Source organism: Apus apus, chromosome Z, assembly GCF_020740795.1.
Source record: "Apus apus isolate bApuApu2 chromosome Z, bApuApu2.pri.cur, whole genome shotgun sequence".
NCBI classification, from domain to species: Eukaryota; Metazoa; Chordata; class Aves; order Apodiformes; family Apodidae; genus Apus; species Apus apus.
This window is the reverse complement of record NC_067312.1, coordinates 36162046-36187011: the sequence shown is the minus strand read 5'-3', so window position 1 is coordinate 36187011 and position 24966 is coordinate 36162046. Positions and strand designations below refer to the sequence as shown.

At 37.8% G+C, this 24966-nt stretch overlaps 1 protein-coding gene across 4 annotated transcripts in view; it reads right to left on the bottom strand.

Annotated features, from left to right (window-relative positions):
- Nucleotides 1–2134: 2134 nt before the first annotated feature.
- The window catches only part of DENND4C (DENN domain containing 4C), a 74252-nt gene continuing 51420 nt past the window's right edge, over nucleotides 2135–24966 (bottom strand). For all 4 annotated transcript variants that reach the window (XM_051643047.1, XM_051643049.1, XM_051643050.1 and 1 more), the window contains 12 exons: nucleotides 24458–24598; nucleotides 22251–23392; nucleotides 20544–20724; nucleotides 18798–18907; nucleotides 16292–16467; nucleotides 15082–15264; nucleotides 12464–12653; nucleotides 11384–11629; nucleotides 9855–9972; nucleotides 8583–8736; nucleotides 7473–7537; nucleotides 2135–6830 (listed from right to left, as the gene is read on the bottom strand). In XM_051643047.1, coding sequence (XP_051499007.1) covers nucleotides 6694–6830; nucleotides 7473–7537; nucleotides 8583–8736; nucleotides 9855–9972; nucleotides 11384–11629; nucleotides 12464–12653; nucleotides 15082–15264; nucleotides 16292–16467; nucleotides 18798–18907; nucleotides 20544–20724; nucleotides 22251–23392; nucleotides 24458–24598 — 2843 coding nt within the window. In that variant the 3' untranslated portion in view covers nucleotides 2135–6693. The remainder of the gene's footprint in view (nucleotides 6831–7472; nucleotides 7538–8582; nucleotides 8737–9854; nucleotides 9973–11383; nucleotides 11630–12463; nucleotides 12654–15081; nucleotides 15265–16291; nucleotides 16468–18797; nucleotides 18908–20543; nucleotides 20725–22250; nucleotides 23393–24457; nucleotides 24599–24966) is intronic.

Sequence of the window (24966 nt, the reverse complement as noted above, 5' to 3'; positions counted from 1 at the left end):
TTAATCAGATTTTCCTCTAGCTGAAGTTTGTGCTGCCTCTTCTGGCATAGGGCACCACTGGGAAAAGTCTAGCTTTGTCTTCTCTACTCCCCACCCACTCCTTCAGGTATTTAAACCCATGGATGAGATTTTTCCATGCCCGTCTTTCCCCATGCTGAACAGTGCCAGCTTCCCCTTGTATGACAGATGCTTCAACCCATTTCTCACCTTTGTGGCCCTTCACTGGAGTCATTCCATGATGTTTAAGTCTGTCTTGCACTGGGCAGACCAGATTTGGACATATACCCAGACATGTCCCAGCACCGAGTAGAGGACAAAGATGACCTCCCTCCAGCTGCTGGCAATGCTCTGCCTATCTCACCCCTGGACACTGCTTTGCTCTGAGTGCACTCTGCTGTCAGATTGTAGTCCCTCCTAGATCTTTCCCCACCCAGATGATCTCCAGTTGCTCTGCTCCCAGCAGGCATCACTGTGTGAGATTTTTCCTACATAGACTCAGGACCTTTATGGCTTTTTTTGGACCCCATCAGATTTTCTCCAGCTTGGCAAGTTAGTGACTTTTAACTCCTATCCGTAGACAGAAGTTTGTCTCTACAGATCTAGGGAGAACTACCACTAATGAGTATTCTGATGTAGTTCTGAATACATGAAGGATCAGAGCTTCCTCAATGCAACTCCTTCTGTTCTCTCCTACCATTACATTCCCTCAAGTTTCCCATCTGATTCTGTCAAAGGATACAGCAGGTTCATTCTCCCTACAGCTTCAATCCCAAATCCTGTGCTCAGACTTCTTGTGGCATTCTGTAAATGCAAGCTTTTGTTCTCCTCTGTTACACCCACCCTCTGTCCCTCATCCTCCTCTCTCAATAGGGCACTTAAGGGTAGCATATGAGGAAGGCAGTGTAATATTTTTAGCAGGCAGGATTATTAAGACAGGAATGATGAAAGCAGAGCAAAATCATTGTGATGCTGACAAGACTATAATTCCAAAAGAGTAACTCTTCCTGAGCTCCCTACCTAAAAACAGGCCTGAAAAGATGAGTTTATTATTAATCTTGTCCACAAGCTACCAGTTTGTGCTATGCATGACAGCTTTGTCAGAGAGGTCTTTAGGATCTAGTATTCTTATTTTTACTAACACAGTAATGAACTGACTGCCATACAACAGGGAGTTTGAAAGATACTCAGTTGTGAAGGCCTGAAGCATTTAACAATAACTGACACACTCTGCTGCTTAAATTTCATTTCAGCCTCACTTGCCTCTCCCTGCCTGCCCAATTTTAATAGAAAATAATCTGGAAACTGCATGTAAACCTGTAAGTATAGGCAGAAGGGCCATCAGTGGCTCCTGCAAGCTTGGATGCATCACTGGAAGCATCAGTGTGCCACCATTACAAATCCACTGACAAACAAGAACTCCTGGGAAATGTTCAACCAAGTACAACCACCAGCCTCTTTCCACCCACTGATTCGTGATGCTTTTCCTGGTCAGCAGAGAGCAGCAGCTCTATCATCAGGATGTTATTACTTCAAGTCTGTGATTCCCTTCAACAGTATCTTCCTCAGCCTGTTTTTCAATTCTTCTTACCTCTGCTGGTCCCCATGGTTTGCTGAAAGTGCCACAGAACCATCCTCTTTCATGAACCAAATCTCCACAAGTAAAACCCACCTTTTCTCTTCCTCTTCCCCTGTTCCAACCATTCCTGCTCTTTTCCACTATTTAGAAGTCACTGAGCTGGTATGAAACAATTTCCCAAAAAGGCTTTTACCAAACTGCTGGCTGAATTTCTATTTAAGAGTAGGTTCTGCCAAGCAGGTAAGTTCCAAAGGCAAAAATCCTGAACAACTGGTGGTTTTTTTGTTTTGTTTTGTTTGTTTGTTTTTTTACATGGGATGCGTACATATTTTATTTTGGGAAATACATTATTTTTTTTTTCTTAGTGTAGGATATCTATACAGAATTCAGAATATGCAGAGTGCCCTTTTAAACTCAAGAAACATCTGTCAAATGTACAAAACCATTCCAGAGAAACACTTGTTAATCAAAGCACAGTAAATAGATGCCATCTTTCAACAGTTCGAAACAGTCTCTAAACCAGTGCAAATTATATTGCATTAAAGAAAACTTCCCAGCTCACTTATTAAATTCATAATTTATTCATACTACATCCTTTCATCCTCATTACAATACAATTTATTTTAAGCTCCTAAAAGGAGTTTAATGTGCTTCTAAAAACAGCAAACAATCCCTTTTATTTGCACCATTGATTGATGCAGACTGAAAGAACAAATAAAACCCCAACCATTTATCTCTCTGTATGCATCACAATATACAGCACAGTAGAATATAGAGCTAGAGTCCAATTTAACCATTCAGTTTCAAGACTTAACAGTTACAACAATGGTTTTTTTAAAAAGGTCCATAATGAAAAGCTGATATGCAGAAGGCATCTCAAGGTTTTTATTAGTTAAAAGAAAAAAAACTCTGTTGAAAATGTACAGTTATGTGAATAAGACAACTTGCTTACCATTTAATGGAATAAAGTTATCTGCATTGAAATAATTGTTGAATTAAGAGTTTTTAAAAGAGAAGACTACTGAGTGGATTCTTCAGTTACTTACATTTTAACAATTTGTTTTAAATATATAATTTCTATGGTCTAATTTAATAGACATTTTGAAAATATCCCCTATGTTGCAGTTATTCAAGGAAAGCAGTAAACTCAATTAAAGGTATATTCTCTAGATGCAACAAAAAAAGCCATTAATTCACAGTTAGAATGGAATAAAATTATTCATTTATAAGTGCAATGTAGCTTGAGCTTAACAAATGTGAAATTCCACTAGGAACAAGACATAGTTACTTGCAAAATGAATTTAGTTTGAAACATGTATACTAAATAAAATATTTTTCATTAAAACTGTATTGTCTAATCTTGAGTTATATAAAATGTGAAGACAGCATGACTATAAATAAAACACAAATTATTTTAGTAACATGTAAAAGCTGGTATTACTGTGCCAATACTTGAGCCACATCAGTCTTCTAATACCTACGACTTCTTTTTATGAATAGGTAATATGCCAGAATATATTTATAATTCATAAAGAAAAACTTTGTCACTTTAGAATCCTGATTCTAAACCTTTAAGACCCCAACTGTTGTTTTAATTCTACAAAAAATAGCTATTTTTGATATAAGCACACAAGCTATATGTGACTGTGTTATAGCCAGGTGAAAAGGTGCAAGACGGTATCTTCTCAGTATAACTGACTGCAGTTCAACATCCTTAGGGATATGATCATTTTTATTACCACACAAACTTCGTAAATCCTTGGTCTTACCTGAAATTCATTATCAATTTGCAACAATACATGTAATCAGTTTGGTTTACACCCTCACTTTGTGCAGAAACTGCAGGTTTTGAAGTGAATACTGATCTGCAACTGTTTTCTTCATGTTAACATGGGAGAACTCCAAAATACAGGGAGCCGTCTCCTCCTGAACATTGGGTGTTGAGCTACTATTTGGATGCTACTTCTTTTCCTTACACTGAGAGGAAAACAGAACTGAGATCAAGCTTATCCACACCCTTCCTTCATAATACTTTGTCCAGCTCATTCCTGCATTATGGATTCAGATGAATTTGGATTACTAGGAATGGAGTCAATCAAATTGGAGGCAATTGTAGGTTAAGTAAGTCATTCTTACGCGGCCCAAAAGTTAGTGCTGTCAATGACTTGCGGAGAGTAACTTAAGCCTTTAGTGTCCAATTTTCATAAAGACAGAAGAGTTTGCAATCAACTCACAAAAAACTTTTGAAGACTTTTCCCCGTTTATTTTTGGCCAGATTTTCAAAACACGAGTACTGAGTTATGCTATACTATTTTATGCCATGACATTTTCTTATGTGTGTTCACACTTTCTTCAGCACACAAATTAGGGAAGACTACATCTCAAAGTTTGTGTAGGAAAACCTGCAGTCTCTACTTGTTTGTAAGAGACCTAAAAGTCAAAGGAAGAACAGGAAGTGCATAATGCACTGGAAAGGAGAAAGCAACTATGAAAACAACACTCAGTTCTTAATTCCTTTCAAATTTTTGCGAACTTATTTTTTTCCCAAAAAAAGCATCTCCTTAGACGAAAACTTAATACACAAATTGCTTTCAGAGATGTCCCTTTTCATTTGAACTATGGATTTGATTCATCAATCAGTTGATTAGTTAGCTATTAAAACCTAGGCATTAAGAAAAATCCAAATTAAAAAGAGTAAGTGCTTGATTTTGTTGTTCTACATTAAATAATTAATTTCAATAGGCAGATTCAAGATTTCAAGTTATTACATGCTGGTCTTCTACCACTCTGAAATCCAGGTACATAAAACAGGAATAGAAGTTAATTTGTAGTGTACAGAAACGCTAATATGCAGGAGTAAATCAAAGCAAGTTCAATACTGCAGCTGTCCTTTCCCTCAGGCTTTAGGTTCTTTTTTTTAGTGTTGATACCCAGGGAAAGTCTAATACTTAGCACTAGAAATGGTGACACTATCTGCTTTGCTGTTTCTATAGTACTGCTGCCTGATTAATTTATATTTTCTGCAACAGATGGGAAGGTTGTTTTGAAATGAAGGTGATCTGCTTACCTAATTTAGTTCAAAATAATATTATTTACAATGGTTTAAAATAATTTGGATGTCACTGGTTATCTAAAACAGCACTCACTCAACAGATTTTCTTTGTAATTTAATAAACTGGGAGAATTTAAGGATAACCTAAACTTGATTCCTTGCAAGTTGCATCACATAAACATATGGTTTGACAATTTAACACTCAAAGTTTGTCTTTTTATAGCTGTATGTTTAAGATCAGCACAAGTTTGCCATTTTGATTTGTAGCAGTATTGAGTTGTTTGGACGAATGCTTCAGACAGACTTTAAAAGGATGGAACCACATGTGTCAATTATATAATAAGAGAGGAAAACAGGAAGAATGAAGCTCTGCTCTTCCATTGTGTAGGTCAGATATCTGCAAGCAACTATGCATAAAACCAAAGAATAAAGAATGGAAAAAAAAATCAGTGAGCGCTTTCCTGCTTTTAATTGTTGAGAAAGCACAGTATTTTCCTCAGGAGTGAATCTGTCCAGGCAATATCCCCATTTTAACATTGGATCAGCACTTTTAGACAAAATACAAGTAATCAGTCTGTGATATCAATGCATTTTGTCAGAAATAATGCAAATCCTTTGTTTCAGCTTAATGAAAAAACAAAAGTTTGTTTTGTTGTTTCATGTAGAAGCTGTTCCAGACAGATTGTCATCCCTCATCATTTTCAAGAATGAAAATTTTTAAGAAAGAGAGTAGTATGAAGTAAATACATTCATACTCACATCTGATTAGTTTTATCTATGCTCCTTTAACATGCTACAACTCTTACATTGTTGTTTTTTTTTTCTCTAGAAATAGTTCCATCAGAAAACATTATGTTTCAGCAAAAAACTTGGAATATATCTTATCACATTCCTCAAGTAACAGAAACATTTAAGCTGTAGACCAGTATCCAAGCTCTTCCTGCCAAGACTATGACTACTGCAGTCAATCAGATATGTGAGGTGAGGAAGTGTCTTATCTCCTAGAAGCAATCCAAAAGATAGATTAATCTTTTCAGATCATACACTCAAGCACTTCTTTTGTGCTAATACACACCTTGAAGACCACACTCATAAATACATTTTAATTGAAATATTGAATTTAGACTATCAGTGCAAAATGATTAACCCACAGGCTAGTGTGAAACCATGGGAGAGGGCGGTAAAGAATTAAAGGAAAATATACTTTTTAGGCATAAATGCATACAGTATAAGGCATATTTTTTTCAGACAGTATCCCTTTGACAAAGCTTGTATGTATTCTAATGCTATTTAAGCTTCCTATCTAGTTTTTAGAAAGCCATCTATTTCCAAGCTGCTTAGAGTAGAAGCATACCACTCTTCTGGAGAAAGCAGCCATACCTTCATAGGATCTTTCGTTTTTCAGATAGAGAACACAGGAAAAACTGAGTGTAAGTTTCTGGGTTTTTACAGATGTAGACATACATTAGGAAAAGATAATTTAGGATACTGGTGAGTCAAGAAAAGGACAATAATTTTAGGTTCTGTGATCTGACAAAAGCAACTGCATTGCAACTTCCAATCCAAGGACTAAAATATTTACATTCATACATACATACCGCACACCAATGAAAAGATCCCTCTTCAGGTAAAGGTAATGTTAAAGGAGCAATGAAGAATAAGTATTCTGTGGCAGGATATATTTCAATAAAAGACACAAATATTGGTGTTCCTTAAGAAAGTCACCAATTGTAGGCTGCTGTTCAATCATCACCTTTTTGAACAACTTAATGTTGTGGGGAAAAGGTTTGAGGAAGGAAAAGGAGATGTATATACAGGGGGAAAAAACCAGATCAATCACTAAAACAAATTAATCCTATTAATATAGTTTTTAAGCATTTTAACATACTTTGCACTGTGTCTCATGAGATGAAAGACAAGAATGTATGTTGTAGCTCAAATAAATTGTTTTGACACATTGCTTATTTACAAACTTTTAGGATTCAAAGTGTATATATCACCATGCTCCTGGTTTGTTCACGTCTACTTTTGCCTCACTGAAGCGTAGCGTGCGTCTTCTTCATTTTTATATTAAAGGTGCTCCAAAGTACTTCCTACAACACTCAACTCTGCTGCTTGGTGGAGCATCTATTTTCTGCATCTTTCCAAGAACATCCTTTGGTAGATTTTTATGTGCAATTCTGTATTCACTATCAAAGACCTCTGAAATAGAAAAAGTTGGATTTATATAAGAAACCCTGTACAGTGCACACTACTTTTCCTGTAAAATACTTCTGGTGATTTTTATATGGTAACAAAATAATTATCTTAGCTGCTGATTTTTAATTTTTTTTTTCAAAATGCATCCTCTCAGAGAACCTGAAAAGCATCTTCACACTGGAGCATCACAACACATCACAGTGGATGCCCATCACTTTGGCCACAGTTCAGCTTGGCAGTTACCAGGGTATTTCCCCTTTAACATCCTGCAAGGGAGTCCCCTTGTTTGCTCAGCACCAAAAACAAGACAAGGTAGAGGAGATCAGGAAGGGGTAGGCAGTGAGGTCTAATATCTGAGTCAGAGAAAGATGGACAAGACTGGAAACAAATTTTCAGACAGGAGGAATTAGAGTTTCAAGCTAACTAATTTTGTTTAAAATAACTGATTACTGGTTTCAAACAAAGTTAAAATTAATGTCCCCATCTGAATTATATTTCCATAAAAATAACACCTACTTGAAAAGAGAAAGCACAGTACTTTTTACTAAAACACAGTAATTAAAAAGTTACTTAGAAACTCATGGATGTTGTCATACAGAGTATTCATACACCTAACACACAGGCACCATACATATTTTTCCTTACCAATGTCGATGTTCTCTCTTCCAAGAGACACCAGAGAAAGGAAAAGAATTTCTCTGTAAAAACTCCTAGGAAATAATTTGAAAGGCAAGTCAATGAAAGCACCAACTATCCTAAGTTTAGAAAGTCTATGTTCTTGCTTGTGAAGAAAGTGACTGATCTATGTGTTTACTAGCTTGAAGTCTTCTCATGCCTGAATACTTCCTGAAAGCACAAAGTTGTAGTGCCACCATATTCTAGTAGTTATATTTTCTGTGAAAAATGCCTCTGACAAACGTGCCATAAAAACTGCAGAAAAACAAGAAATATAAAGTTAAGCACCTCTAATTTATTAAGTCACTCCTGCCCAAGGGTGTAGTACAGGGAGCAGGCTTATTTCAGACCATCCATACTTTGGTTTTTGACTTCAGAATGTCCCTATGTATCTCAGAAATGGTTATCACTAAACAATTTGATATTTTTTTTCTTTGTGAAACTCAAAGATTCTTCTCTAGGCACATTAGTGCTTGTTTCTTTTTATATCTGCAAACCACAGAAGCAAAGGTGACTTAGCATGGTAAGACTTCAAACGTGTCTTATGACTGCTGTAATTTAGAGGCTGTGTTTTTGTATGAAGCCCTCACTGAACTGTAGTGCAGGTGGAAAAATGTACTGCACTGGTGTTATTTACACTTCTGTGTTTGTGGATCATGCTGTGTCCACTTTTCGTAGTCAGCACTCCAGGTTGGTAGAATTTCAATAGGTATAACAAGGTAGTGTGGGGAATATTCCAGACACTGCAACAGGATGGTGTACACTTGTTCTTACCAATTTGCTGGAACTGAATCAACATTAAAATCTGCACAGGCAATATCTGCATCTTCCTCATTCATTAGTACAATGTGCATTTTGATTAAATAATTAATTTTATTCATTTGATTTGGATTAACTATGCATCTGGTTACAGAATGCATCTGTTTGTAAACACAGGCATAAACAAATATACACAGTGCTTGGTGGACACAAATGAAACTGAGTATTCCTGGGAAGTCCTCATGGAATTATCATTATGAAGTGTATATGGTCTGATGTTGTTTAACTTTGAGTGGGGAGAAAGTAACATTACCCCTTTACCTCTGTCGTTTCACATCTGGCTTAACTTTCTGCAGAAGGAGGTTGATTGGTTTAACAACATTATTGTGTTGAATGCTTAGTTTGATGTTCTCTAACAAAGTGTTTATTGCCTGCTGATCTTCTGCAGCTGTGGAGGGTCTCTTTTCAGAAGAATCTGGGAAATGCAACAGTAAAGATTATTACAACAGTGAAGATTTGGTTTCACTTTAATAAGCAGAAGTTATTTCAGAAAGTCAGATGTATATACAGAAACTCTATGCAATCTACAGAAATCTGCTACAGTGGAAAGGCTTTGCCTGCTTCTAGCCTTTACTCCAACATGATAGGATGCATTAAGTAACCATGTGCAAGAGCTCCTACATGACAGAGAAATACATGAGACTGAAGAGTATCCATCATCAAATGTTGCCTGTGACAGTTTGTTAGCTCAGATTTATTGCTGTACTTAAGTTTCAAAAACTAAGTTAACTCCAGGGAGGTTATTTTTGCACAAAGGAAAATTATTAAAACAAAATAAAACACTGTCACATTCTTATCACAGAAACTTTTCTTATCAATGCTCTTCTTAAGAGCCACCAACAATTAATTGATAACTTTGAGCCACATATTCAAATCCATAATGCACAGCTGCATCAAACAGGAAAGAATTTTCTGATCAGTCTGTTTATTTTTAGGACACTTTCCAATAAACCATTTTTGCTTCCTGAGAACCAGAATCAGCATGGTTGCATAGGTTTTGAAGAAGTAAGGAAATCCCAAAGTTCTCATAACCTCCCTCCCTCTCTCCCTTTCTTTTCAAGTTATGGTAGACAAGGGCTTCCTTGGATCTTTTTGACAGTCAAAAAGGCTGTCAAATATACATACGAAAGGGACTTGTGACCTTTCATTCCTTTATAGAAACACAAGATACATTACGTAATACAGTTCTCCTTTTCATGCCTGCATAGATACAATCAGTAATGCCATGAAGCATTCAAGGTGAATCTTATTTCACACAATACCTAGAGCAAATCTAGTTTGCTAGATTTTCTGGTTTTAAGTGTATGACATATAAAGAAAAGATAACATACCTTTTCACACAGATCAGTAATATATTTTCACAAATAATTTGACACAGAGAGTATATTAAGTACCTAAGGGATTGCAGAAGCTTCACACACTGAAAAAGCTTTCCAACTTGATGGGCTGTGCACACTTCAGAACAAACAACACACAACAAAATACCTGTTGTTTTCTACAGCCTCTGCTTTCTGCAACATTCATTTTACTTACTGAGATTCCTCCAAGCTACATACAGGGGCTCCCCTGGCTCCTGGTGGAGGTTGATATTGTCCCACAGAAGCTGGATGTACACTAGCTTGCTATCTTGAGCAAGAGATGTCAAAGGAAGCTAAAAACACAAGTGAAAAAGGTTTTTAAAGATAGTACAGTCTTACTATTTAAAAATTTACTCTTACTCATTTTGCAAGAAGAAAAAAAAAAAAGGTTTATTTTATTTATCTTGAATCCAAAAAAAGAATGGTTGACATCTTCTAGAGGAAACTGCACTCAATCACAGCAAAGTCACAAGTACAGCAACATTTAATTGCTATTTCCAGTTCAGCCTAATCTATGAGGACCATTCAGTTTTCCACAGATATCTGAAGAAAAGACTCATGAGTATGTCTCCAAAAAGATTTTTTGTGCACCAAACATGTTATTTAATTTGCAATACTAACCATGCTATACCATAGTATTTTCAGACCTTATTAAGACTTGGTATGAATGTCTATGCATTGGTCTTACCAACAAGCAGGAATCTGTTATTTCCATACAAATTATTTCCATATATTTATTTCCATTAAAAAAATATGGCACTCAAAAACTAGTTCCATAATTGTTTTCTACATAAAGTGCCTCTGGAATCGCTAATACAGTAAGAATTAGTGGGCAAGAAAAATATGCCACTAGTGCATCAACTTAAAATATAGTAATTACAAGATACTATGTCCTATCTTGTGGTTTTCCTGGCCAATGCACTGTATTGTCCCATTATGCTTCAGATTTTATTAGTATTGGTCTTCATCTACGTTTCTTGGCAAAAGGTTCTTGGTTCTAGTTGGGTTGTTGTTTTTTTTTAAATGGAGGGATATAAATTTAAAATTAAAGTGCATGCAGTAGATAGGAAGATACTACTTTTCTGAGTATATGATACACAAATACCTATTGAATTTGCTACTTATATATATACACCTCATATAGGTTTCAGAAAAACATCTGCTCCTTAAAATGGGAAAAGCAAAACACTTGAAGGATGGCATGCATTCTGTATTCTTTTGTTCTACTCATTTATTAATGAGTAGTATTAATGAGTTCTATTCATTTATTAATGAAACTCAGAGGAGTTTGTGTAACAAAAACTATTGATGGAAAATAAAAAAATGTTGACCAGTAACTTAAAAGGTTTATATGCTCAAGTATGTAACCCACATTATGTGGATCACAACATATTGCAGGTTTGTAGGTTCTCTACAGACACTTGTTTCCTTCCTTGTACCAGCCTTCTCTTTAATTAATCTTACTCTCTAGCTTTTAAAAGAGAACAGGTTGACTAGAATTTTAATGTTGTTTTCACTCATCTTCCTTCAAGATTCCTTGTGGAAAACAAGCCTATCTACTTTTACACTAAAAACTAGGAGCCTAGATCAGAAATTACCTATTTTTACCTACTCAGAAATTACCTATTTTTTTTTTTTTTGTACCAAACTCTCAAATTTAGCTTACTCCAGTATCTGTGGTTAAAATATGAGCAAGCCACTTACCTGCACTCCATCATTACAGTGTTCAGATGTTAGAATGAGCCCAGGTAAGTTGCTAGGTAGATCCAGCCGTCGGAAATACCAAACTAGGTTCCAGAAAATTATGGGGTGTTGATTGATGAATTTGGATGTATGAATTACTTGCTCTCCCTCATTTTCCAACAGTGATTCAAGCTCCTTACGCAGCACCAAAGGGCTCAAATAGGGCACAGATACAGGGAGAGGGTTGGCTCTTTTTATTAGGGGATCCTAAAACAAAACAACACACACAAAAGAAAAGCTGGTCTTTTTATAAAATCAAAGATTTTCTTACAGAAATACTCTTCAGGATTTCTTGCCCTGAAAATTCCCCGTTGCACAGTTTCTTTTGATATTTGGAAGCCTCTGGAAGTACTAACACACAATAACTTTAAAAGCATCAGCAGTTTTGACTGTTGAGGTATTTCTTAACAATCACCCAAGCTCCCCTTATTATGTGAAAAGAGAAGATGCTAATTTGTAATAACTTGTTTTTACTTGTGCAGTTTTAAGCCAGTGGCAATGGAGACTGCAGAAAAAAAACAGAAATTCCATCATGTGTGGAGCTGATTCATGAGTTCACAAATTAAGATGGCTTCTTGCCAATAAAATGCACCAGTAGAAGATAAACACTTTGTTTCACATGCAAGAATAATGTAATAGTCTCAATACTGCCTCTTACCTTCTCCCACCACTCAAAAGGTAAGCCTAACAGAATATAGAGGAGGACTGTAAGTAAATATGTGGAAAAGGAACAGACTTTCACTCTTGCAGCAGTGTGTTGTTTGTACTACTATGTTTAGCCCACTGTAGAAGCTGGATTATTTTTAATACAAACTTCATTCTGCTAGAGAGAACATTTCAAATCAAGCAGCCTAATTTTCACAATGTACTGAAAAAGCAATATTAGATTAACCGAGCCAAGATTTTTTTGTCATATGAACATGAAAATATGCTTGGCAATTCCCATTCCCCATATGGACAAAAATGCTACCAGTAGAATATTATTCATTTTAAGTTCATTGCATCCAATGTTTTGCTGTAAATTCAAGCTTCTAGACTTACCACAACTTCTTGCAAACTATTTGGAAGACTAACTGTTGAAATTCCATGAGAGGGTCTCTGGGAAAGATCAATGTTTTGCAGTGGACCTCCAACACTATGGCTCCGAGTCAAGGACACTCCCCTTTTTGGTGGATTATTGGCAGATGTCTTCATGGTTCTGGGCTCTTTACTCTGTTCTTCAGCCAAATCACTGTTTGGATTTTAGAAGAGAATATGCTAATGTGAAACTACACAGCATTCCAACAGCAACAGAAAGGAAGCAGAGAGAGGCTGCCAAGTAAGTATCCCAGACCAACTTTCTGTGTTAATAAGGAAACATATTTGCCCAGTTAGCACCACAATTTAGGGAAACAAAATGAGCAATGAGGTCTCCTCTCAGCCTCCTCTTCTTCAAACTAAGCAATTCCAGTTCCCTCAGCCACTCCTTATAGGGCTTATTCTCCAGACCTTTCACCAGCTTTGTAGCTCTAATGAATAGAATCATAGAATATGCTAAGTTGGAAAGGACCCATCAGGATCAAGTCCAACTCCTGTCCCTGTGTAGGCCCTTGTTAAACTTCATGTGGTTGGTGGCTGCCCATCCCCCTAACTTGTCAAGGTCTCTCTGCAAGGCCTATCTGCTCTCGAGGGAGCTGACAGTTCCTCCCAGTTTTGTATTATCTGCAAACTTACTACTTGTATGCTGGACATTTTGTCCAAGAGAATACTGTGAGACACAGTATCAAAAGCCTTGCTGAAGTCCAGAAATATTACATCCACTGGCTTCCCTTGATCAACTAGGTGAGTTACCTTGTCATAAAAAGAAATTAAGTTTGACAAGCTGGACTTTCCCCTCAAGAAGCTGTGCTGGCTGTGACTGATGACTGCTTTGTCCTCCAGGTGTTTTTCAATACCTCCCAGAATATTTTTTTCCATAATTCTACCAGGCACTGAAGTTAAGACTGACTGCTCTGTAGTTTCCAGGGTCCTCCTTCTTGCCCTTCTTGAATACTAGATTATTAGCCAGTTTCCAGTTAACTGGGATCTCTTCAGATTCCCAGGACCTCCCAAAAATCATTGATAGAGGCCTGGTGATGACATCAGCCAGCTCTTTGAGGATTCTCAGATGGATTCCATCAGGCCCCATGGACTTGTAGGGATCTAACTGTAGCAGCAGATCCCACACAAGTTCAGAGTCAGCTAAGAGTTGATCCTTGTTGCAGTCATGGTCCTCCAGTTTTGGGCATTGAGGCCCCATCGGTCCACCATCAGTGTTGAAGACAGAGGTAAAGAATGTATTAAATATCTCTGCTTTGTCTATATCCCTTTTGGTGAGGTGACCATCCTTATCCTGAAAAGGACCCATGTTGTTTCTACACTGCCTCATGCCGTCAATGTATTTGAAAAAACTCCTTTTATTGTCCCCCACAGTTCTGGCCAATTTCAGCTCCAGTTGAGTTTTGGCCTCTCGAATTTTCTCCCTGCAGTGGTTAGCAGCATCCTTGTATTCTTCCCATGTCACCTGACCTAGCTTCCACTGGGCATACACCTTTTTTTGCATAATCTGCAAGAACAGATCCCTGTTCAGCCAAGCCAGTCTTTTGCATCATCTGCTTGACTTCCAACATTTTGGGATTGCCTGCTTCTGCACCCTTAGGAGGTGACGCTTAAGGAGTGAGCAGCACTTATGAACCCCAGCATCTGCAAAAATATTTTATCAGGGGACTTGACTCAGAAGCTCCCTGAGTAACCTAAAGTCTGCTCTGCTCATGTCCAGTGATGAAGTTTTGCTGGCAGTTTTTTTCTAGTCAACACAGATTTTAAACTCAACCGTTTTCTGGTCACTGCACCTGAGACAACCTCCAATCTCCACTTCACTCATGAGATCCTCTCTGTTGATGTGCAGCAGATCAAGGAGGGCATTCTTCTGAGTTGGCTCCCTTATGACCTGTTCCATAAAGCTGCCATACAGGTGGCTTAGAAATATTCTGGCCGGGGTTATGCTAGCTGTAAGCTGCTCCCAGTTGATTTCTGGCAAGTTGATGTCCCCCATAAGGACAAGGGTGATTGACTTGGAAGCATCTCTTAGTTCTTCAAAGAACAGATCATCTGCATCCTCATCCAGACCAGGAGGTCTATAGTATATTCCCACAATGACATCCACATTATTTGTTTGTCCCTTGATTCTCACCCAAAGACTCTCAACTGTGCCATTACCAGCTGTGGGCTCCATACACTCCAGCCCTCCCATTACGTACAAAGCCACTTCCCCGCCTCTTCTGCCCTGCTTGTCTCTCCTGAAGAGTCTCTACCCATCCAACAAGGTGCTTCAATCACAAGATTCATCCCACCAGGTTTCACTTATGCCAATAACTCCAAATCTTTGGGACTGTGCCAAGGCTTCAAGCTCATCTTGTTTATTCTTGAAGCTGCACGCATTAGTGTAGAAACACTTCAGGTGTGGTACTTTGAATTGACAAAAGCACACTCAAAACATGCAAAAAGAATGAGAGGAAATAGACGATCATCAAGTTACAATACTTCTGCAACATATTTGGCACATAAATCAACCTTCACTTTAGAAGTAGAGGAGAATTACTCTACTATTGATAGATTTCTGGCACCCTGCTTTTACCTACCTCTGCTCAGCTGAAGAGCTAGTTTCTTCAGCTATAATGTGGCTGGACTGTGGGTGATCTGAAAAACTGATCAGGTCAGAAACAGCTGGACTGGACAACAGCTTCTGTTCCAGGGGATCTGTTGTTACTGGAAGAGTACCACTCTGTAAACTATCGCCTGACGTACTTTGCTTGAGGAAAAAGCTAAGTTACAACATGAATGGGGGAGGAGAGAAATACAAAGGTTAGGATGTGCACATAAAGTAATTTAAAGTTATTTTCTACACTTACTTTCAAAAAGTAGCAAAAATAAGGAAACAAAATAAAAAAGCTTAACAACAGGATACAAACTTCATCCTGCTCTCTCCACTGTTAACTTATATAGGCAAAGCAATCAAACATTCAGAGATTTGACCTGCAAAATAAGAAATTCTATGCTGGACATAAGTCATTACAAGTGGCGTTAGTTTGCCATGGTTCCCAATCAGCCACAATATATCAGCAGCTGACACATCACTGAAAATGAGTGTTTCTATAATGTGACATTACAGACTAGAAGACCATACACCATTATAGGTGTAAGAAAACAGGAATGTGTGTTGCTTTGCTAAGGTTTTTAAGTACACATTCTACAGACTTTGTTTCACCATTACAGAATACTAATGGAAGCTGTGTTTCACAGCAATAAGCACCACAGTGAGAATCCATTTTAAATTACCTTAAAATAAGTTCAAGCCTTCACAGTGCAATTAAAAGAGGTAAAAATAGTAAGTGGAGAAGCTTAAACTGGACAACTAGTGGAGAATCAATAAGCCGGAGCATCTCTAACTAAATGCTGTTAGCAAATTTAATTTGGGATAAATTCTTTGCTGACATTTAGAAATTGTTTTGTATGCTTTTGAAAAGTTTGTGATCTATTAGCTTTGTTTGAAAAGCTAAACAAAATGTAAACAGACTTAGGCCTTCTGTAGTTACGCTCACAAAGAAAATATGAAAAGAAAAAGTGGTAGAAAGGCAACACATTCTTTGCCTTTTAGCTGTTCAACAATGAAACTCGATAGTTTACATGACTTAAAATTTTCTTCTGTATAATAACTGTCAAACAGGCAGTGACATTCTTGTGAACACCTAGACGAAAATACTGGGAGCTTTAACTAAAATCCTTTTGGGGAAAAATGTAACTATGTAGAAGTGCAAATGAAGAATGAGAGTATCTATAAAACCCACTAACCTTGCAGAGCCACGTAGGTCTTTAAATTCAACATTAAGTAAAGGCAGGAAGGTACTTTTGCAGAAAGGACAGGTAGTGTTCAAGTTTGAATCATCTGCTGTCCATCCAGCCATAATTTCTTCATCATAAACCAAAGCACCACAAGCCCTACATTGAGAGCAGCTTGACATCAATACCTAGAATAGCAAAGAATAAATATAACGTCATGTTTCAGGGTTCTTTATAACTGGCTTTAAAGGGTTAGTATCCACAGGACTGTAACAGGTATCAGAATGCCAGTTGGTAGGCATGAGTTTATTACTACTTACCACATTCTATCACTGCCCATCCTCAACTGGACAGAGGGAGAAAAATAAGACAAAAGGCTCATGGGTTAAGATAGGGACAGGGAGGGGTCAAGATAAAGTCAGGGAGATAACTCAACAATAACCACCATGGGCAGAACAGACTCAAGTAGGGGAAAGTAGTTTAATTTCTTGCCAATCAAAAGTCAGAGTAGGGTAATGAGAAATAAAACCCAAATCTTAAAACACCTTGCCCCACCTCTCCCTTCTTCTCAGGCTTAACTTCGCTCTTGATTTCTCTATCTCCTCCCCCTAAGTGGTGTCGGGGGACAGGGAATGGATGTTGTCAGTTTGTCACATGGTGTCTCTGCCACTCCCTCCTCTCTTTCCCAGCTGCAGCAAGGGATCCCACCCACAGGAGAGAGTCCTACATGAACTCCTCCGAAGTGGGACCCTCCTGCAGTTCTTCACCAACTGCTTCAACATGGGTCCTTTAGACATGGTGCAGTCCTTCCGGACAGACTGCTCCTGTGTGGGTCAATTGCAGGTCACAAGTCCTGCCAGAAAACCTGCTCCATTGTGGGCTCCTCTCCATGGGATCACAGCTTCCTCTGGGAGCATCCATCTGCTCTGGTCTGGTGCCCTCCATGGGCTGCAGGTCAATATCTGCTCCACTATGGGCTTCCATGGGCTGCAGGGGGACAACCTGCTTCACCGTGGACTTCACCAGGGGCTGCAGGGGAATTTCTGCTCCAGCAGATGGAGCACCTCCTCCCCCTTCTCCACTGACCATACTGCGGAGCAACTGTTTCTCTCTAGGACTCTCAACTCCTCCCCGCAAGCTGCTCCTGCTGCACAGTTTGTCGCCTCTTCTTAAATATGTTACCACAGAGACGCTACCACTGTTGCTGATGGGCTCAGATTTGACCAGTGGCGGGTTCATCTTCAAGCCAGCTAGAACTGGGTCTATCAGTCATGGGGGGAGCTTCTGGCATCTTCTCCCACAAGGCAGCCCTGTAGCCCCCCCACTACCAAAACTGGCACATAAACCCAATACAAGTAGAAAACACAGAAAGTTTTTTTACCTAATGTAAGTCTCATCACTAAACCAGATTGAGAACTGGAGAAAACATGGTAAAGAATAATCCTGCACTAGCTGCAGAATGGTCTATCATCCTTGTTTCACACTCACAGGAAACAAAAGGAAAAACTGTCACTAAACACTGCATATGATGGATTTTAGACCAACTGTATTTAAATATCTGCCCAAATTTTACTATTCTATGCCTCTTGCCTCTTCTGTAATAGAGTGTAGATGTTTGACGAGCCTAGATCACAAGATCAAACAGAAGACCTAGCAAAATAACACTACCGCTGGAAGAAAAGTGATCAAGACAATGTTTCAGCTATTGCTGAAGAGTGTCTCCTTACATACAGCACCATGGCCTTTTATTTCTTATTGTGCCCCCAACCCAGCAAGGAGGCTGGGGGTGGAGAAGAGCTGGGCATGGAATACAGCCAGGACAGGTGACCTTGGCTGACCAAAGAGACACTGTGTAGTGTCCTGCTCAGCAATAAAATTGGATGTGTCAGGAGTTTTTCCAAGGTACCTGTTGCTTGGAGTTTTATGGTGCTGAGAGATTGCCTTTGCATCATATTTTTTGTTCTTCTCCCACCTGCTGTTTTGTTCTTGTTTTTTTTCCCAATTCACTTATTAAATTGTCTTTATCTTTACCTCCAAGCTTTTTTTTTCCTCACTTCTACTTTTCTGATTCTCTCCCTCATCCTGATGAGGAGGAAGGAAGCAAATGCCTGGGTGAAGGCTTAGCTTGTGCCTGTGGTCAACCTACCATAATCATTTAGTAATAACATGTAATTTTCCTAAAGGGGAAAAAAAAAGAAAACACAGAAGAAAAAAAAACACAACTTGAAAGGAAAAAAACAACAACATCTTGCTTCCTCTCTAATTTCTGTCTCACTTCAAGTTTTTAACCTTCCCTCAGTTGTCTCTTCTCTCTACATTTGAGATACAAAAAAGCATTTAATACACTTTTTTTAAAGCTACTGTCATGCCCTGGGCTAAAAGTATCAAACATATTTGCAGGTAGAAACATTGAAAAAATTGTTTTGAAAAATCTAACCACAATCCAACTAAACAGGTAACTAATGCATAGAATAATATTGAAAATTATATCTTTCACCTCTGAGTTTATTACTCTTACCTCCATTGCATAGTTCTGGAAAATGCTGGATAAACTAGTATTATGAGAAGAACTGTGCTCTGACTTCTCAGAATCTAGAACTTTCATACTTCTTGGGAATGCAACTTCACCTGTGCAGAAAGAGTCATTTGGGTCTTGTATCCAAGGAAAGAGCAATTAATTGATTCCCAAAGAAAATAACTTCCGCTTGGATCAAGACAGAAAACTGTACCAGAAGATCTTCAAAGATACATGCAGCTCTGTAAATTTACTGATAACATAATCACAATATATATATATAAATATAATTTTTGTGATTAACACTTCAAAGTCATTTTTTGTCTAAAAACATATTACAGGCTGGTAAAAGAATAAAAGCATCAATAAATAAAATCTGAAGAAACTAAGAATAAAGAATGGCAAAGAGCAGTAAGATTGCTCAATACTCTAAAAAGTTCTTGAAGATTTCTTGAATGATACATGCATATGTAAAGAACAAACAGAAGGACAGTACCAAGTGAGACACAAGGTACCAAAAATGTCATTACTCATAAGTTTTCCCTGGCTAACATTGCAGTAAAAAAATAATATTTCTTTGGTAAGGCTAGCTTTTAGGGTTACGAACTTTGCCAAGGAGAAGGGAAAATGGAGTTAGAGCATTTTACCAGAAGAAAATGGTGGGAATCAGTTTCAGGAATCACTTTCCTATTCAAAAAAAGCACTACCAGAGTCTGCTCATCACAAAGAAGGCTCCTCTGCTTCTTTAGCTAAACTATGTTTTTTAACAAATGTTACGTATTTTGTTGATAACTGCCACTCTTACAGTTAGTTCTTATAACCCTCCTAACTAACTGGAACTAGAAAATATCTCTTCAAGTTTTCACTAGACAGGGCCAACTTATGTCCTGTCCTCAAGATAGTTCTTCCTTACTTAAGGCAGATCTCTGTATGATACGTGCATCATTAAGTACTTAAAAGAGAGCTAAACCAACACAACAGCTGGCTCAGCTACACATCTTTTTTGTCAAAATAAGAATAAAATCTGAAATGAAAATTATGAGAATTACTTCATCCAGTTTTAGAACTGGGAGGGGGAGGTTAGGAAAAAAAAAAAAGGAAAATTTAGCAATAGACATATATTAATCAATTATTTAATTGATTATTTAATTGATTAATTAATTGATACAACTTCAACTCAAGTATGCTTCCAGTATCTCCTACTCCACAGTAAAGCTGATACTTTTTTTTTTGTTCGTTGCTTTGGTTTTTTTTGTGACTGGGGCTGTGGATTGTTTTTTTTGTTTTCAGTTTGGTTGTGGGGTTTCTTCCCCTCTCAAAAGATCTGCCTCTGTTAGTTATGCAGCTATTAGCATAGTGTTCCTGAACATTCCTCTGCTTTTCTGTACAAATACATCAAGAACTTTCAGAGTATTACAACTTTGCGTGAATGAGTAGGAGTTCCTGGCTATAACTAGTTAAGAATCTTCCTATTACATACACAGAGGAAGTATTTATACAGTTAAATCCATGTATCGTGTATCAGCTTCTCATATGTTCAACAAAGATAAAATCATTCGCTATTTGCTAAACCAAGGTAACAGTATAGAATGTATGTATTTGTATACATACAAATTTGAGTGAACTTAAGGGCTTGAAATAACTTTAGATTATCGTAGCTTCTACTGTTATGATTTCACTTCTAATAGTTTTCCCTGTTCGTTATATTATAAACAAGTTTTGAGGGGGAAACAACAAAAAATATCTCACCTGTACTATACTGTTGTCTTCCTGCATCTCCACTGCTACTGCTACTGCCAAGACTAGTAGTGCTTTGTGCAAGCTCACTCGTGATCAGCCCTGGGACTCCTGTTCTTGATGACAGATTATCTCCTAAAATATTATCTTCAAAACCAGCAGGGAAGTTAAACTCTGGCTGATTGGTTTCATCCTTTAATACAAGAAGAAAATCAGCAGTTTTTAGTACTTCCAGATCCATTATTTGACTTCCATCTTTATCATACTAAATAAATAATTACCGTAGCAGATTAAGATGGAATCCTGATGAAAAAATAATTATTAGATACAACAAAAGTCTATGCAATCCCACAAAGATCCGATATTGGACAAATCAGAAAGATACTGGAAAAATGAAAGGCTTTAGCAGTGAAAATACTTAGCTGAGGTTCAAAATAAGTGACAAGGTGACAGATATAATTACAGCAGAAACAAGAAAAATTATGCAGAAATTGTGATTTGGCAGACAGTACACAAAATGAAGGAATCATCAGAAAAAAGGTCTGAGTTGAAGTAGTATTTTCAGAATTGAAGACAGGAATGAAGATACCAGCTGAAACTATGTAGCAATAACACAGTCACAAAGACACGAGATGTGACGAAGTACAATAATAAAGATACTAAAATAGAGAAACTGAAGAGAGAATGAAAAGATTCTTGAAGGAAATAAAAATAAGTTACATTAAGGCTATTATGACATGCCATTAAACAAAACTCTATGAAATAGGTCCGTATAATAGAAAGGCACATCAGAAAACCTAGGTCACAAGTGAAAACTCAGGAAAGAAAACAAACCAGTGAATTTTCATTGTCACTGGCAAAATCTGATTGAAAAGAAATAATTTCTTTTTTTTTTTGCTTTAATGGAAAGGGCCCTATTAGTAACACCAATTAAATTTGTTTTGTATAGAAATGAAACGACACAGCTATCTTCCCTTTCTCACCTCTTACGGTAGCGGGGGAAAGGAGGGATCATTTGAAAAAGGAAACCAGAAGATAACAGCCTGAAGAGGGGAGACAAAAGATCCTGAAAGCCAAACACCGGATTGAGGGGGTAAATTGGATCAGGCAGATGCCTTTTTAAGAGAAAAAACTATGTTTGGAGGCACAATAACAACATGTATGTGGAAAAGAGGAAGTTATATTCATCCCTCCATCTCCACTTTCATTCGTGTCACATTCTGAAATGCTTTACTTCGAAAAGATTTTTCTCGAAAGTATGCTCACACAAAAAACATCACATTTAGTTGCCAAATTCCTGATTAACTGACTAGATCCCAGGCTGTCCTTTACTACTTTCAACCTTAATCCTCACCAACCTGAGGTGTGCAATTTGTTTCTGCAAATTTGTTTAATTTTTTCAAAATAAGACAGGCAGTATGGTATAATTTAAGATACTGCTTCTTTACACAATTTCTAAAAATACGAATAATAAGATAAATAAATATATGGGGGGAATGCTGAGAACAAAAGGCCGAAGTTTACTGCATCAAAAACATTTAATCTGCTTTTGTTTGAAAAGTAGTTTTTAATGCATAATTGCATAAAATGCAATTTTTGTTAGCTAACAAAAGTAAGTACTTAATTAAAAAAATGCCATCTCATGAAGCAGTCTTCTGAGCATAGAAGATAACCCTTTAACTTAGTCTCCCCAAATTTTTCATATTGAAAACCACTTGCCTCATCATCTGAGTAACTGTATGCTGAAGTTACAACTCCCCACATCTTACTGGCCACATTTGCAGCCTGCTTCATGCTGGATTTCAGAACATCCATTTTTGGTCCAGACAGTATATTGTCTAACTTCAGATTGGAGAAAGTTGTTACAACAGATCCTAAGGAACCATGTGGAGAAGAACGACCCAGTCCAGTCAAAGATGAAGACCGCTCCTTTTGGACTCGTGGATGGGTTTGTTGCTTTGGCCTCCCAGTGAATGTTTTGGATCTGGAGACAGATGGACTTCTCCGATTTTCGTAAGACTTGGGGGATGGCAGGACAGGATCCAAAGGCAGGCTTGACCTCCTTTCTTGGGAGTGACCAAGTGTACCAGAGGCTTCTGCTTCCTTATCTGGCTTGTGCAGTTCCATGCTGGGAAACTTACTACCCAATGGGTTCTTCAGATTCATGTAACTCTCTATTTCATCTGCCAAATTACGTGCTGCAACTGGTGACATCAACTTTTCCTCAGGTTCTGAATGCCTTGATTGTGTGCTGTCAGTAGCTAGCAAAGATAATGGGTCCAAGCCTACTTCAACATCTTCCCTTTCAACAGGCTTAACCACTGCATAAAAGCTATTCCTTTTAGTAGCTGTATCTTTGGATTCTGGTTTCTGGATTTTAGACTCAACTGACTGTTCAACATTCATGTCTTTCACTGTGGTCATGTGTTCATCTTTCCCATTCTCAAGATGTTCCTGCCCTTCCCCAGGTTCTTCCAGCACTGGTGAAGACCTATGCTCTGATTCCCAGTCACTCTCAATAACACAAGTGCCACTTATGCCAGAAACCTGCTGGTCAACAATACTTTCAAAGCTGTAAGATTTATTGATACGACAGGTTGAAGTTCCGGCCCCAGATAAAGCTGCTGTTAGGATCTTGGCATCTGCTCCCATCATTATTGCCATTTCTTTAGAATGCAAGTCCAAGCTGCCTTTCTTCAGCAGCATGCCTGCTCTGCTTTCACTGCTGAAACTGCAGCTTCTCTCTGAGAACAGTTTTTGCCTCTTCTGTCCTTTTTCACTTTTTTTCCGAGGAGAAACGTCACCAAAGACTACATTTTCAACTGAATCCTGAGGTACAAACAGTGGACTAGAACCAGTTTCTGAAAGAGAAAAGGCATTAATATGGTACCCATAGCCACCAAAAATACTTATATTCTGAAATAATGTTAAATCTCCTTATCTCCTTACTGGTGAGAAGACTGGAGGCACAACAATCTCAAGCTACCCCCCAAGAAGTTACACTAGTATTAATAAGTTACTTTACTGGCTGTAGAGGGAACCTGCAGATCAAAAGTCATCTGCTCTTTGACTCCTTGAAGTCAAAGCCTTTTATGGCTTCTAACTCCTTTCTCCATGCCAACACCTAGCAGAGAGAAGGTACTACATCCATGAACTAAAGGAACATACAATTGTAAGTAAAGATGGCTCTTTTTTTTGTTTCTAGAACTATAATCACAGATCTATAAATCAAACTCTGCAGTTCATTCTGGTTCTGGAAAAGAAATACTGTGTGCATCTGTACAACACAGAAGCATTACTTAGTTTATAACACAGCAATATTTAGAATAAGCTAATTAAATTTAGCATGTGGAGCATATAAACTAATTTAATAAATATTCCCCTTTCCTCACAGGAATTGGACATTTTTATTGCCTAGAAAGTTGTGTGAGCTAGGCAAAAACCTCCATAAGTATGGGAATTCTCCTATGTTAGGATCCCAACAGAGGACTCAAAGTACCATACTCACCTCTGCAGGATATGTAAATAAATGTTATATGTCGTAAAGACAATACGCACTGTTTGCAGGTTATACATTGGCAATGTAAGCCACAGGAATAAAGAGACTTGTCCAAGGTCAGTGAGGTTTAGGTGACAAAATTGAGAGTAAAGACTCTAATTCTCTCGATTTTCCAGTACATTACTGAAACAGCCTCAGAGCCTGAGAGGGAAAATCTTAATTTCAATCTATCCAACAGTGATTTTTAACCTTAGAATCCACAAGTTACTTCTAAGTCACCTGCAAAGGATAATGGTGGAAAGCAAATATTATGCACGATATCTGCACTTCTAATAGAATAGTTTCTTTTCATAGCACGAAAAAGATTGCAAAACACTATAGCACAAGACGAGGACTTCAGCAAACCCTACTTCAGTCAGTGACTCACCACTACTGATTTTCCGTCCACTGCTATCAAAAATGCCTGATGGAACTTTCACAATACTGTTACCCCAAGCAGGTGGGTCTACTGAACTATGAGTTCCTGTGTTCAGTGGTTGTTTTTCCTCAGATTTCTCTGTACAAACCTCTACAAGAAAAAGAATGTAAACTTTAGTTAATTTAACTCAGTAATTCATTTGTACTGTTACGGAAAATACAAACTCTAACACTGTTCCCTTATGCAGTTACAACCTAGAAGATCAGTCCTACTAGGTACTGTGCATTTCCGGGAAAAAATACCCAGACAGGCAACACTAGACAGTATCATGCAGTGAGTGCTTTCCTGTTCACAAGGTTAGAGCATATGCCAATTTCTTTCCTTGGTATTTTTTCAAATAATTAAAGTAAAGCACCAGTAGCAGTTCTCAGATTTTCATGCAAAAGCCATGTTCAGTAATGAGAAAAACAAAATACAGAAACACAAAAGGCAAGATATGGATATAAGAAACAAGTTGA